The 15,503-nt window shown below is 35.5% G+C and overlaps 1 protein-coding gene across 2 annotated transcripts in view; it reads left to right on the top strand.

The window, feature by feature from the left end:
- The first annotated feature begins 1,313 nt into the window (after positions 1-1,313).
- LOC150096953 (eukaryotic translation initiation factor 2-alpha kinase 1-like) overlaps positions 1,314-15,503 on the top strand; it is a 261,883-nt gene continuing 247,693 nt past the window's right edge. The window contains exons 1-2 of one of the 2 annotated variants that reach the window (XM_090408147.1): positions 1,314-1,551; positions 8,481-8,532. In XM_090408147.1, coding sequence (XP_090264273.1) covers positions 8,514-8,532 — 19 coding nt within the window. In that variant the 5' untranslated portion in view covers positions 1,314-1,551; positions 8,481-8,513. Of the gene's footprint in view, positions 1,552-2,029; positions 2,323-8,480; positions 8,533-15,503 lie in introns of those variants that run through there. The other variant, XM_090408148.1, reaches the window with a different exon arrangement.

The following is a 15,503-nucleotide window of genomic DNA, read 5'->3' as shown; positions in this document are numbered from 1 at the left end:
ATTTGGACTATAGGTATACAGTCAACTATTGCCTCATGCAAACACTTCTTGCCGCCTCCCATGCACTATCAACATCTAGCCCTTGCAGTTTTACATGCCCTGGCACTGAACCAATCAAACTCCTAAGCTTGTTATACTTACGAACCTGATATTTCCACATGTGCCCTGTATGAGTTGTAAATTCTACACCTTTAGCCACCTCCCAAGTCAAGACCATATGATTGCTCTCACCAATTGGTGGCAACGTGGTCATACTCGTTACAGCCAAATCCTCAGATGCAATTACTAGGTCAAACACTCTCTGACCAGTAGTATTTTCCATTACATGCTGTCACAGATAGTTATCCCTTAATGATCGCATAAAATCAAATTCCTTTCTCCCATGTGTCCTCTCCTCCTTCCAATCAAGGTTACCATAGTTGAAATCACCCATAATAATTACCCTCTTTCACTCATTTCTTCTATTTGCTTATGCATACTATATATTGGTCTATAGCAGCACCCTTCTGTATATTTTGTTCTGTTAGTCTCAATCTCACAGCAAATGGTCTCAAATGTGCTCTTTTCTCTATCCTGTAGTTCCATTTCTATTCTCCTTGGCTGTAGCTGATCAGCTATCATCAATAACACTCCGCCCCCATTTTATTCTCCTTGTTACTCCTGAACACACCATACCCCTCACATTGAATCCCATTAGCTATATGGGATTCAATGTGCGCCCTGGAAGTGCCAACCAAGGCCAAAATTTCTTCCTTCTTGTTCCTAATACTTCTGGCACTTGTATACATGAATTGCAGAAGCCCATTTGTTCCCTTCCTGTTTTGATGGCCTATTCTAACTATCTCATTCTGATTCGTACTCGTACTCGCTTTGGCATATTACACACATTCATACACTCAACTGCTCCCTAAAGTCTGCATTCCCCCCCCCCCCACCTTAATAACTCTAGTTTCCCTGAATCTGCACATCCACTTCGCTACATTCGACAACACTTTTTCAAGTCTCCGTACACCAAATCCATTCAAATATAAACCATCCATCTTATATAAATCCTTTCGAACATCGAACTCACTCCACCCATCCATAAATAGAATACCACACTAACCTAATAACCTTCCCCATTAATAACATGCAGAATCTTACCACATGTTTGAAAGTGTATTTTCATCACTTTTATACAGTCGATTCTATAATTTCTCTCATGGTTGTGATTATTTCGCCACCTGTGAGAATATATATATATATATATATATAAAAAAAGGGGGGGGAGCTTCCTTGAAACATGTTGTGGCGTGATTATGCGCGTGGTTTCGGTTTGTGTTAAAGATTGGTGTTATTTATTGCTATAGAAGTGGAAGTTTCAAAGTTTCGTTTTGCATTCGTTTATTTTGAAGTTTGTGTTTGCAAAGGTATTGAAATGTAAAAGTTTATCGAGAAATAAGTTTTTACACATGGTTACAGCTTCTTTTGGTAATCGAAACTTAACCGTAATTTGCTGAATTATGAAAGTAGTGTGTTGTGTTTCTGAACATATGGAATCTGCACGTTGAGGTAAGAAAATAGGAAGTAGATATTTAACACGTATTAAATATTTAATAAGTGATATTTATTACGTCTCTGTGATGATTCTGTTGTTAAAAGCACGCGATAAGTTAAACATTAAAAATGCTCACCTCCTTTCCCCATTACGCTTACAATTACACTAATTGTTAGCAGCAATGGTAAGTTTTATACCTCAAGTGAAAATATAACAAGGTTTAATGTAAAAGGGATGACTCGCGAAATCAAATAGGAGCTGTAGAAGAAAAAGAAGTGGGGGTAGAGTTTTATATTCCTCATGCAGTTGCATGAGGAATATAAAACTCTGGACAGGAGAATGATTATCATAGAGGAAGACACAACTATAATACAAGAGATTAGCCCTGTGATCTAAGGAATTCTTTCGTTGCATGGTCAATAGTAGGAAAAATGATTGTGTAAGAATGGCACTGTAAGATGAAAATTGAAATCAGGTGACTAATGTGGAAGACATTGAGTGTTTATTAATCACTTTGTTGATGTATTTATCCTAGAAAGGTAGGTTTTATTATTATAGGAATAGGGAGGGTTCAAGGTTTAGAAGTGCATGAGGAAAATGAGTTTAAAATACTAAGCTGTAGATGTAAGGTAGTGAGAGATTATATTGGATTTCTTCACATGTTTTAAGATTTGCTAAGGAAGTTGCCTCTTGGATGAGTCTGGCTATGAGAAAGGCACTGAAGGAGTGGAAAGCAGGGTGACCACTCAACAAAAAAATTTTGTACCAACTTATGCAGGAAAAAGGTACTAAATCTGAAAAAAAAAAATACTAGATTTTTATGTAACATTTTATGTAAATAATGTAACATTAAATTTTCAGTTATTTAATATGCTATTTACATATATACAGGAGTTAAACTCACAAGAAAAACACTGGAAATATTTATTCGTTATTTTTAGCTGACTTTGCTAAATTAATTAACCCTTCAGAAATAGTAAAGTCTGTAGCTGATGATTGTTTCAATTTTTCTTTTGTCAAAAGGAGTCCATTCATCAAGGGAGTTTGTAGTTGATTTCTTATTTTATTTTTATTTATTGTCACTGCTGAAAATATTCTTGACCTTTTTCCAATGCTTCTACAGTCTTCAATAGTTGCCATTCTCTATCTCTGTTGTCATTCAATATCATTCTATATTGCCATTCTCTATCTCTATTGTCACTGCTGAAAATATTCTTTCAGTTGCTCCTGATGAATGAGGGAGGCACAGTACAGCTTTAATTAATGTTGTTAAATTAGGAAAAATTTTTTCTCCTACCGCATTTTTCATTTCAAAAACTTTATTCCAAAAAAAACTATGAATTCTTGACCTTTTTCCAATGCTTCTACAGTCTTCAATAGTTGCCATTCTCTATCGAGGTCTTTATAACTATTTTCTTCAATAACATTAGGAAAATTTATAGCAAGTGGCATTATACTGTAAAAATTGCCTGATTTGCACATTTCAGGATTCAGCATCGCTAAACTTTTTAATACAGGATCTTTGAAATTTATTTGTTTGAAAACTTGACTACAGAACTCACCATAGAAGGACTAACCTTGAAGTGTCTTATGCCTCTTTCTGGAACTTCACTCTTATCTAAACTCATTAGAAGGACTTCCACTCTCGCCCCTAGCTATACATTTTCTATGTCTAAAAACTAACCATTATCAGCTGGATTTATCTTTTCAATTGATGTATTTGTAACATATTGAGATTTCATGAAATATTTGATCATTTTCATTTTATCTCCTACTGATGAAATTAGAAGATGAAGACGATGTTCAGTGCCTCGGTAATCTGAATTTAGATTTATTACTGCTGGTAGGATGAATGCTAAGAAAAGAAAATATGCCTTAATATCCCACTTGTTTTCATTGTTGTAATGATCTTATAACGTGCGAGAAGTGTTTGAATAGCGGAGAATATATTTTCATTGGCTACTGCCAGTCAGATTGCGTGAGCATGGGATCAAGTGGGGGGGTGGGTGAAGAGAAGGTTATGGAACAGTGAGAGGGAGGGAAAAAAGAGAAATCATGCTTGTGTCGCTGAATGTGACATATGAGGAGGGGAGAAGAGAAAAATATTAAACTTTATGTCTAACTCTCATGTTGTTATTATTTGGAAGGAAGAAAGTACTAGATCTGTTGGTGAACGTACTAGAACACGAAAAATGTATAAAAAGTACTAGATGTGGTCACCCTGAGTGGAAGTAGAATAAGATAGCGGCAATAAAATTGGGGTGTTCAGCTATAGACTAATTTGTATAGTGTATTTTATACATTTTTAGTGTATTTTATACACTAAAAATGTATAAAAAGTACTAGATGTGGTCACCCTGAGTGGAAGTAGAATAAGATAGTGGCAATAAAATTGGGGTGTTAAACTATAGACTAATTTGTATTTCTTCAGTAGTAGTTATGATTTTGGATAAATTAGCCAGAGATCATGTATAGCAATGATTAGATGAGGGTAACATGAACTGTGAGGATCAGCAGAGATATTTTAAAAGGTGCTCTTGTTTTAGTAACACAATTACCTTTTATAATGTAACAAGAGCAGTTGATTAAAAAGTACATATTACACTTTTTGGATTTTGAGGAAAAAATCTCAATGAACTAGGAAATCATATGTAAATTGCTTTAGCTGTTCAAGTATATCTTGGCAGTCTCATTACTCATAATCTTGACAACAAAGAAACAGTAAAATACAGATGACAGGATGGTTTAATACAAATAAATTAAACAAAATGTAGAAAAAATAGCAGCATTTCAAAGAGCCACCAACTAAAACTCTATACAACCATTATTATACCTATAACACATGGAGCCAAGACATGGAGACTCAATCAGAAAGAAATACAGAAAATCAGAGCATTTGAAATGAAATGCTTAAGAATAATAAGATTCATCAGTCAGAACACAAAACAAGCAAGCAAGTGAAACACAAATTCAACCATAGAGAAACTATCATAGATATAATTCTTAAACAGCAATTAAGATGGTTTGGACACCTCCATAGAATGTGCTCTCAGAGATTACCAAATATGCCTTGAATGGGATCATTGGAGAAAGATGTTCAAGTGGCAGACCAAAAAGAACTTGGTTACAGTTTTCAAAAAAGAAAGGTCACAATTATTAGGCTTCAGAGAGATGACAGAAATGGCCAGAGATTTCATATTCGTAAAGAACTCAACTTGTCATCCGATGAGAAAAAAGTGAAAGATTTTTGACAGGACATCATATAATAAGCTTAAAGTTATAGCATAGGTTTAGATATCAGGTTAATGAATTGGACTGAAATTGTGTGAGAGATACCTGAAAGTGTGTGTGTGAGGGAATAATGCCAAGGAAGCAAAAAACGTCACATGCAATTCCATAGGACTACTGGTTCCTCTCCTGTTTGAACTTTGTCAGTGGATTGCAAGGGAATGTTGTTTGCAAATGATCTAAAGCTGAGGAGGGTTATTAGTAATAGTGCTGGTGTGGTGACCCTTCAGGAAAATTTGAAGAAGCTGGAAAGATGGGCAAAGAAATGTGGATATTAGTTTGGAGCCTGTGTAGCTCAGTGGAAGTGACATTTGCACTCCACAGTGCTTGACTGCCCAAAGGAAGAACTAGGTTAAAATATAGTAGCTGAGTAGAGAAATATTTTTTAAGCCTTTCTTCTGCTGGTTCCCAAGCTAGTTCTGGCATGGGCAAGCAGGTTTTTTTTTCTCCTAGAAACTCAAGAAAATCAACTATAGACGCCACACTATCTCAGACAATAAATATATAGTCCTAGAATTAGGGACCATGAGTTTCTGGCACTTGTCAGCCACCTCTCTTTACTGGATGCTGGATAATGTTAGTGATAGTGTTGGGCTTGCTATCTCTAATTAGCCTTTGGTTGAGATTGAACTTTCCCCTCAGTCTCCAAAGAGTTAGATTAAACTACTCCCTGTAAGGAAATCAAAGGTGTTAGCATTTTTTCTTTAATGCAAAAAAAAAAAAAAAATCAGCTAACGCCTTTTTATTCCCGTATATACGGGAGTAGGCGAGGCCATTTAGCCCTATCAAACTTTTGGAGACTGAGTGGGCAGTTCAATCTCCACTGGTACCCAATCAGAGACAGATGGCCCAACGCTATCACTAATTAAGCGGTACGCAGTGAAGAGAGACGGCTCAAATGTGCCGCCATCTCGTGGTCTCTAACCCTAACACAATATATTTAATGTCTGAAATAATGTGGGTTCTACGGTCGATTTTCTTGAGTTTACAGGACGAAAAACCCGAGTTTCCGGGAGGAAAAACCTGCTTGCCTGTGCCAGAGATCGACTAACTCGGGAACCGGTCGAAAAAAGGCTTAGAAAAATTTCCTCTAGTCGCCGACTAGACTCGAAACCAAGATTTCCTTCGTGCGGCCTTGCGCGGTGGTGTGCAAACGCCACATCCACTGAGCTACACAGCTCATGCAAGGTCTTGAAATTTGTGATCTACCAATGGGAGGTTGCATACGCTGTTGTGGAGGAAACCGAGCAGGAAATGGATCTTGGGAGGGGGGGGGGATGATTGATTAAAAAAAAAAAAAAAAATTGAAGTTCAGGGAACAAATTGCAAAGGTGGTGAAGTCAATCCAGATGATTACTCCATACTGAGAATGGCATTGATTAGCAGAGATAGAAGAATGGTGATTCGATTATATAAAGCCCTGATCAGACCATATCTGGATTTTTGTGCTCATATCTGGTCACTGGAATTTAAAAGGGATAAATTAGCCTTGTACAACAGTACTTAGGAGGATAGGCTGAGGCATATGGACTCTAGAGTATAGTGAATAAAAGGTGAAGAGGTAATATGATCAAGATATTTAGACTGTTGAAGGCTCGACACTGGGGAACTCTTTCATATTTTAGAACAAAGAGAAGAAGCAAGTACAAGGTCTCCCCCCCCCAAAGTGGCAAGCAAGAGAAATGGCTTTTTTTTTTTTTTGTATGGAGGCTGGTTGGATCATGAAATGCCTTACTGATAGGGTGGTGAGCTCATGAGCGGTGAATAAATTTGAGGTACTAATAAATTTATTATCATTATTTTCTAATAATGATAATAATACTTTATCAATTGGCATGATAGATTTTCTATTGTCTGTAATAGGTCTCCCACAATGAGCTTGCGACTTCGCAGAGGTCCTGAATAATAATAATTATTGTTGTTTTGTATACAGGTATCCCTCGATTAACGCGGTTAATTAAACTCCTGATGTTACTGTGTATATCAAAATCGCGTTAATCAAATCTAATAATCAATGGTAAAAATTGCAATTCGTCCATGTTCGATTACTGTGTTAATAATTCGTTTTATGTGGTACTCTTTTAGGAAAGATAAAAAACGAATGCAAAGTAAATGTTTAATAAATACTTGTACCTACATTATTTATTGCAATTTTTTTATCAAAAGAAGTTATCAAGAGTCGTTTGAACAGTTTGTTTTTCTCTTATCGGCATAAATTCTATGATAACAAGCCAAACGACTTTCCAGACCTCGGCAAAAAAGCAATAAAACATAAAGAAAAAACACTGCAAATATAATCCATGATGGTACAATTAAGTGGATATCGAATCCAATGTTATTTCATAGCCAAATATATAGAAACTAAAAGTTTCGGTGGATGCAAGAATAACCAACCTTAGTAAAGGTGGAGTAAGCTCCAGATCACTTTTGCTTAGTATTTTCTCTAAATGTAAAGCACATCTCCTAGAGGACTTATCTCCTATGATAAGTCTTTGGCTCTCTATTTCAGTAATACATGGTTTTTTTATTTTCAGTTACAATCTAAAATTACTGAACAAAGAATAAAAAAAAAAACTAAACTATACTATACTAACATTGGAGGTCATGGTATCTCTCAGATACATTTTACTGTCAAATATCACAAACCTTTACATAACGTGTTAAACCAAACTGACAGCAAAAAACAGTGCAGAATATCTCTCGTAACACATGAATGCACAGTTACTCTTGACCTCCAAGCTATACACTGAATTGTGCGAGATATTTATATTAAGCATTTTGCTTGTATCTGTCGGATCAGCTGCGAGCTCGTCAGGGTTAAAGGCGCGTTAATCAAAACTCTTGCTGCGTATATCAAGGGATTGCCGCAATTACTTTCGCAGTGATAATCAAATCCACGTTAAGCAGGGGATACGTGTACTCTGACCATTATGCCTAACCTATCAGCACTGTACTGTTATCCCCATTTGTATATTCATATAGCCAATTTTGCATTCTCTTTAGATTCTACTGCAGCATCAGCACCATGACATTAGTATTCTCCTCATTTTAAGCATCATTCTGCAGACAACTTTGCATCTCTCTTCAAATCTTGAACTGTGTCATCCACAAAGAAAGTTGCTCCAAAATTTCTCCTTCCCAACATTACATCTTTGTGAAAATTTTCTTTGTTATAAATTTTCAGGAGTAAATAATAAGACTAGATTGAATGTGAAAACACTATAGAAACAGAGCAGCCTTACAGATGAATAGCTCCTGAATTGTACAAAAAAGTAAATTCAAAATAAAATAAATAAATAAATATTTGTACAAATGGTATATAATTATGTGTTTATTTTTTCTCTCTCATATATATTATCATATGGTTTCGACAGTTGATTTTTGTTACTATCAGAATTGAAATCCTAAACAATAAAATAAAATAAATATAAATAATCCTGTGTTCTGAAGAATGTTCCTGAAACATAAATGATCACTCTATTGTTTGCATTGAAAATATTTTATTTTCATATATTGCCTTGTATTAAACATTTTTTTTTAAACTAAATTTTTATATAACAAATAATAAAATTATTTCATAATTTAATAGTTTTATAATATGATGCAATTTTATTTATTTTTTATTTATTTTATTTTTATTTTTATTTTTTTGCAGTTTCAGAAAACTTAAGGACAATCAAAGGAAAGGATGGAACATATTCAAGATGGTGAGTACTGACAAAGAAAATATTGTAAAAATATAGCATTTGTGTCTATAATCTATTATCAACTACTTAAATGGCAGGTAGTTTCAAGTAGAGTGATAGTGACAGATTTCTAAACAGGGATTTGACAATGAAACTTATTTTGTCTTTATGCTACTGACACAATGAAAAAGGAAAAGTTGGTCTTTGTTGGCGATCTAAATAGCAGAGTAGGAAATCATTGTCAGACATACAAAAATGTTTTGGGTAAATTTGGAGAAAAGAGCAAAGCTAATAATAATGGCAAATACCTGTTGGATTTCTGCTCAGCACATGGACTGGTTATTACTAACACCATGTTCAAACATAAAAATGTGCACAAATTCACATGGAGTGAAGAGGCAAGGAATAAGAAAAGTCTCATTGACTATGTTATTGTTGATAGTGATGTTTTCTCCCTGGTGCAGAACACCAGAGTGTACAGAGGATTTGAAATTGGAAGTGATCACTATCTAGTCTTGAGCAAGATAAAATTGAATTTCATATTGAAAAGAATAACATGCAAGAAAGTTTTAAAGCGAATAAAAGTTGAGCAGCTCTCAGATGTGAACTGTAGACTAAAATACACAAAGATTGTTGAAAAAAAAATGAAAGAGTTTGAGAACAACAACCAAACCTTAGAGAAAACCCTGATTGATTCAGCCAGAGAGGCATGTGGTGAGGTTGTCTGCAAGGATAGAAAAATCAGAACTCCATGGTGGACATAGGAAGTTAAAGAGGCAGTGAAGGAAAAGAAGAAAGAATATCAAAAGTTCCTGGCAAATAAGTCAGCTTGTGCTCTTAGAGAATACAGAGACAAATGTAAGAAAGCTAAACACTGTGTAAAACTAGCTAAATAAAAGTCACGGGAGGACTTTGCCAAGAACATAGAAAATAAATATCAAGAAGGTGGTAAGATATTCTGGAGGTTGTTGAAGAAGCTTATAAATGGAGGAAAGAGTGCTGTAAAAGGAGTTAGAGATGATAAAGGCAACATGAAAAGGAGAAAATGATATCCTTGAAGTATTGAGTAATTACTTTGAAAAATTGCTAAATGAAACAAGCAGTGATAGTACAGTGGTGGTAAAAAACACTCAACAGGCATAAAGTCGGAAATATCCATATTTGAAGTAGAAAAAGCCATCAAGGGCTTGAAATGTGGAAATTCAGCAGGATTAGATGATATTCGAAAAGAAATGCTGAAGTATGGTGGTATAAAAGTCTTACAGTGGCTGCACTGCATAGTTCAGAGGGACGAATTCCTGATGATTGTAGTAGAGCTCTAATAGTACCCATATATAAAAAGAGAAATAAAACTGAATGTGAGAATTACAAAGTTACTTCCCTACTGAGTATTCCAGGCAAGATTTATGCCAGTATATTTGAGAAACGGTTGAGAAGAATTATGGAAGAAAAAACTGGATTAAGGCCAAATAGAGGCTGTCAGTGTCAGATCTTCACTTTACAACAATTAGTCAAGAAAGCATGGGAATATAACAATGATCTGTATTTAAGCTTTGTCGATCTGGAAAAGGCATAAGACAAGGTGCCAAGAGAGAAGGTATTCAATCCACTACAGTTATATGGTGTCATTAGGGCATTATATCAGGCAATATTTAGTCTTTATTTGAGTTGCAAGTCAGCAGTTAGAATTGAAGGAAGTACAGGTAAATCTGGTGTGAAACAAGGATGTACATTATCCCCTCTGTTATTCATTATCTATATAGATCACATTACGAAGGAAAGTGGTACTGCACATGATATCAGAATTGGAGATGTTAATGTATGTTCTTTGCTTTATGCGGACGATGTTATACTTCTAAATAAATCCGATACAAGTTTGCAAGATTCCCTGACTAAGTTGAATAACTGTTGTGGTAAATAGGTAGAAAATAGGTAGAATCGTTGAAAATGTCAACTGTGTTTTGAATGGGGAATCTGTGGTACAAGTATAACATTTCAGCTACTTAGGCATGATTTTTAGTGCAGATGGTAAATTAAATATGGAAATAGACAACAGAATCAACAAAGCTGGTATGGTAGGAAGTCAATTGAATAATTCATATGGAATAAGAGAGAAATCAGTCGGAACACTAAATTAGCTGTACAAGACAGTGTTCAAACCACTTTTAACTTATGGATCTGAGAGCTGGGTCAGAACTAAAACACTTGACCAAAGACTGGAGACAGCAGATATGAGAGTCCTGAGATAGATTAGAGGCGTAAACAGATGGCATCAATGGCAATATCATATTAAAAACAAGTATATTAGGAAAGAACTTGACATTGTCAGCATCCAGGAATGTGTTAGCAGAGCTAATCTCAGGTGGTATGGTTACTTGAACAGAATGGCGAGGAAAGATTAGCAAAACAAGTGTTCTCTGCCAGGTTGGCAGGAAAACGACCCAGAGGAAGACCAAGATATAGGCGGATTGATATGGTACAAAGTGCCTTAGACCAGTGCTTCCCAAACTTCTGGATGTCAGGGCCCCCTTTGCAAAAATTAAAATATTTCACGGCCCCCCTCGAAAAAAATCGTAATAGAGATATATTATTATTATATTTATTGTATTTATATTCAATACAAAACATACACAGCGAATATTGCAAAAATCAAATGCATATATTACATTTTTTGCCTCTTACCGTTTGGTTCTGAAGACGATACGGTCTGTTCTGGTAAAATATGAAATACTGTCCTTTTTTTTTTTAGTCTGTTTCTGCTTCTTCTGATTGTTCGCGGGATTTTTTTTTTTATTTTTTATCAACCACTTATCCATCTCAGGGTTAAATTTTTTAACGTAGAATAGATCAAATAGTATCACCACTTACCAATACTGGCACACCACAGACTGATAACATGAAATTAGTGAATATTACCTGAATACGAGAATCCCCGGACCAGGAACATTTTTCACTTTTGTGACTTTTCTCCTTTTACGGTAATTAAGCCTAACGCGAAACAGACAGCAAAGGCAGTCTGTTTATTAAAACGTGCATATGATTGGTGCGGTATTAACAAAAGATCGCGCAACCGAAAGATAAAAGCATAGCTGACAATTGAGTTGAAATGCTAACTCTCTTCAACCGAATTCCATATGTGAAACTGCCATAACATTTAATATATATATATATATATTACTTAGTTTTAACACGTTCGGTTGAATTTTATTGCTGCCTTGGGAAATCGAACTCACATACATCTAATTAATAACAATAGTTTTTAGTTAGACACTATGTTTGCCCATGCAACATATGGTTTTGTTTCAGTCTATACAGCATAGTTTCTGTATGAGGGGACATGTGATTCATTAATTAGTGTGTTTTTATCCCAGTTGTCTCTAATTGTACTATTTGTTGAGAAATATATTACACAGACTCCTCATACCTTATTCACTGGCATAATAAAAGTACTTATTTTTATTGCCTCTGCAGTATAGTGGCTCTTAGGGAGGGCGTGTTGTTTACCACTGCAAGCAGTTACTATCTCCCCCCACATGAACTTGTTTAAGCTTTTTTTCATGTGTGAAGTATATGCGAAACTTTTATTGGTAACAGAAAACTAGCTCGGATGACAGTGATAATATAAAACGAGTTTTGATATGTATATAAAGTCAATATCAACATAAAGTCAATATCAACAGTCCCTGATTACGAATGCATTATGAAAGGGACAGAAAGATTTGGAACTTCCCTGGCGAACATTCGAAGTAAATACAATTAACCACTGCTTTGAAATGAAACATATGAATAAGCAATATTTACTAATATTCGTTAAGCGCCGAAATACGCAGGAAGCAAAGTTTGTGAACCAACACCAATGTGTGAATTTTTCCATTAAAATATAAAAAATAACAAAAAAGAAATAAAAGTTAAATACGTTTCTTTTAAAATAAAAAAAAATATACTTAGTCTTAAAACATTTTAAATTTGTTTTCATTATTTCACGGCCCCCCTCAACAAAACCTACGGCCCCCAAGGGGGCCGTGGCCCACAGTTTCGGAAGCGCTGCCTTAGACGATAGAAATATAAGATCTAATAATGTTGGAGTCTTGACAAGTAACAGACTGATTTGGAGGGAAATTGTAGATAGGAAGTTAGTAATGATGTCAATTTTTCATGTAGTACTATCATATCCTGTATACTCCTTGAGGGTAAATGTCATAAATTTGATGATAGTGTCTTTATGCCTGGGTTCCACAGAAAGTTCTAAGTGGAATAAATTTATGAATCATTAGAGAAAGCAACAGACATAAAGAGAACAGAAAAGCTGCTTTTATTATTATTATTAACACATGATCTCCATGGAGTCAAAGGACTCATTGCAGGAAGTGAATGCCTTGAACCCATTCACAGTGTACCATTTCGTCGCACTTTCAGGCATTACATTTCACTCACTAATCACTCTTAATTCAAAGAATCTGTTTCTCTCCCTTGCTCACACTTCTTGTTGTAGTTTTAAACAGCAGAGTAGGAAATGAATTGCAGATATAGAAATGTTTCCAACAAAAATTTGGAGAATAAGGCAAAGCTAATAATGATAAGTATACCTACTGGGTTTCTGTTTAGTGTGGGGTCTAGTCATCACCAAATCAGTCTGTGCACACCTTTATGTTGCAACATAAAGGTGTGCACAAGTTCACATGGAGAGAAGACACAAAAAATAAGAAAAGTTTTATTGACTATGCTATTGTTGTTGATAGTTTTATCACTTGGTTATACTATAAATTAAAGATGCGAAGAAATTATGTTCTTGGTTTAATCCATTATCCAAGTGTAAGCAGACTGTTTGCACGTGAAGTATCTTCACGACTGGGCTACTTGTATATAGTCTGATGGCTTTATCAATTGCCTTAATGTCCCATTATGCAACACACACACACACACACACACACACACACACACACACACACACACACACACACACACACACACACACCCTTTTTTGATGTGATATGAATATATGACTTCTGTATTACTTCATTATCATCATCATCATCAAATTCCTGCCATGTACCCTCAAGGGGTGTACAGGATATGATAGTACTACATGGTTCTTGGTTTAATCCATTATCCAAGTGTAAGCAGACTGTTTGCACGTGAAGTATCTTCACGACTGGGCTACTTGTATATAGTCTGATGGCTTTATCAATTGCCTTAATGTCCCATTATGCAACACACACACACACACACACACACACACACACACACACACACACACACACACACACACACACACACACCCTTTTTTGATGTGATATGAATTTATGACTTCTGTATTACTTCATTATCATCATCATCATCAAATTCCTGCCATGTACCCTCAAGGGGTGTACAGGATATGATAGTACTACATGAAAAAAATTACATCATTATTAATTTCCTATCTACAATTTTCCTCCAAATCAGTCTGTTACTTGTCAAGACTCCAACATTATCAGATCTTATATTTCTATCGTCTAAAGCATTTTGTACCGTATCAATCCACCTATATCTTGGTCTTCATCTGGGTCGTTTTGCTGCCAACCTGGCAGAGAACACTTGTTTTGCTAATCTTTCCTCGCCCATTCTGTTTAAGTGACCATACCACCTAAGATTAGCTCTGCTAACGCATTCCTGGATGCTGACAATGTCAAGTTCTTTCCTAATATCCTCGTTTTTAATATGATATTGCCATTGATGCCATCTGTTCATGCCTATAATCTTTCTCAGGACTCTCATATCTGTGGTCTCTAGTCTTTGGTCAAGTGTTTTACTTCTGACCCAGCTCTCAGATCCATAATTTAAAACTGGTTTGAACACTGTCTTGTACAGCTAATTTAGTGTTCCGACTGATTTCTCTCTTATTCCATATGAATTATTCAATTGACTTCCTACCATACCAGCTTTGTTGATTCTGTTGTCTATTTCTATATTGAATTTAACATCTTCACTAAAAATCGTGTGCCTAAAAGCCTAAGTAGCTGAAATGTTTTACTTGTTCCACAGGTTCTCCATTCACAACACAGTTGACATTTTCAATGATTCTGCCTATTTTCATTGTCTTTGTCTTTTTATTGCTGACCTTCATACCATATCTATTACAACAGCTATTCAATTTAGTCAGAGAATCTTGCAGACTTGTAGCAGATTTATTTAGAAGTATAACATCATCCGCATAAAGCAAAGAGCTGACATTAACGTCTCCAATTTTGATATCATGTTTAATACCACTTTATTTCATAATGTGATCCATATAGATAATGAATAATAGAGGGGATAATGTACATCCTTGTCTCACACCAGATTTAACATTAAACCATCTTCCTGTACTTCCTTCAATTCTAACTGCTGACTTAGAACTCAAATAAAGACTAAGTATTGCTTGATATAATGCCCCATTGACACCATATAACTGCAGCGTATTGAATAGCTTCTCTCTTGGTACCTTATCATATGCCTTTTCCAAATCGACAAAACTTAAATACAGATCTTTGTTATATTCCCATGCTTTCTCGACTATTTGTCGTAAAGTGAAGATCTGATCCTGACAGCCTCTATTTGGCCTGAATCCAGCTTGTGCTTCACCAAGCTTTTCTTCCACAATTCTTCTCAACCGTTTCTCAAGTATACTTGCATAGATCTTGCCAGGAACACTCAGTAGGGAAATACCTCTGTAATTCTCACATGCAGTTTTATTTCCCTTTTTATATATGGGTACTATGAGAGCTCTACTCCAATCATCGGGAATTCGTCCCTCTGTCCAGGCTTTCTGAACTATGCAGTGCAGCCACTGTAAGACTCTTATACCACCATACTTCAGCATTTCTGGTCGAATATCATCTACTCCTGCTGCCTTTCCACATTTCAAGCCTTTGATGGCTTTTTCTACTTCTAGTATGGATATGTATTCCTGACTGCATGCCTGGTCAGTGTTTTTTACCACTGTGCTGTCATCACTGCTTGTTTCATTTAGC

The sequence above is a fragment of the Typopeltis vanoorti genome, chromosome 18 (assembly GCF_054136105.1).
Source record: "Typopeltis vanoorti isolate ZY-2024b chromosome 18, IOZ_Tvanoo_1.0, whole genome shotgun sequence".
Taxonomy (NCBI): Eukaryota; Metazoa; Arthropoda; class Arachnida; order Uropygi; family Thelyphonidae; genus Typopeltis; species Typopeltis vanoorti.
This window is presented reverse-complemented; position numbering and strand designations above follow the sequence as displayed.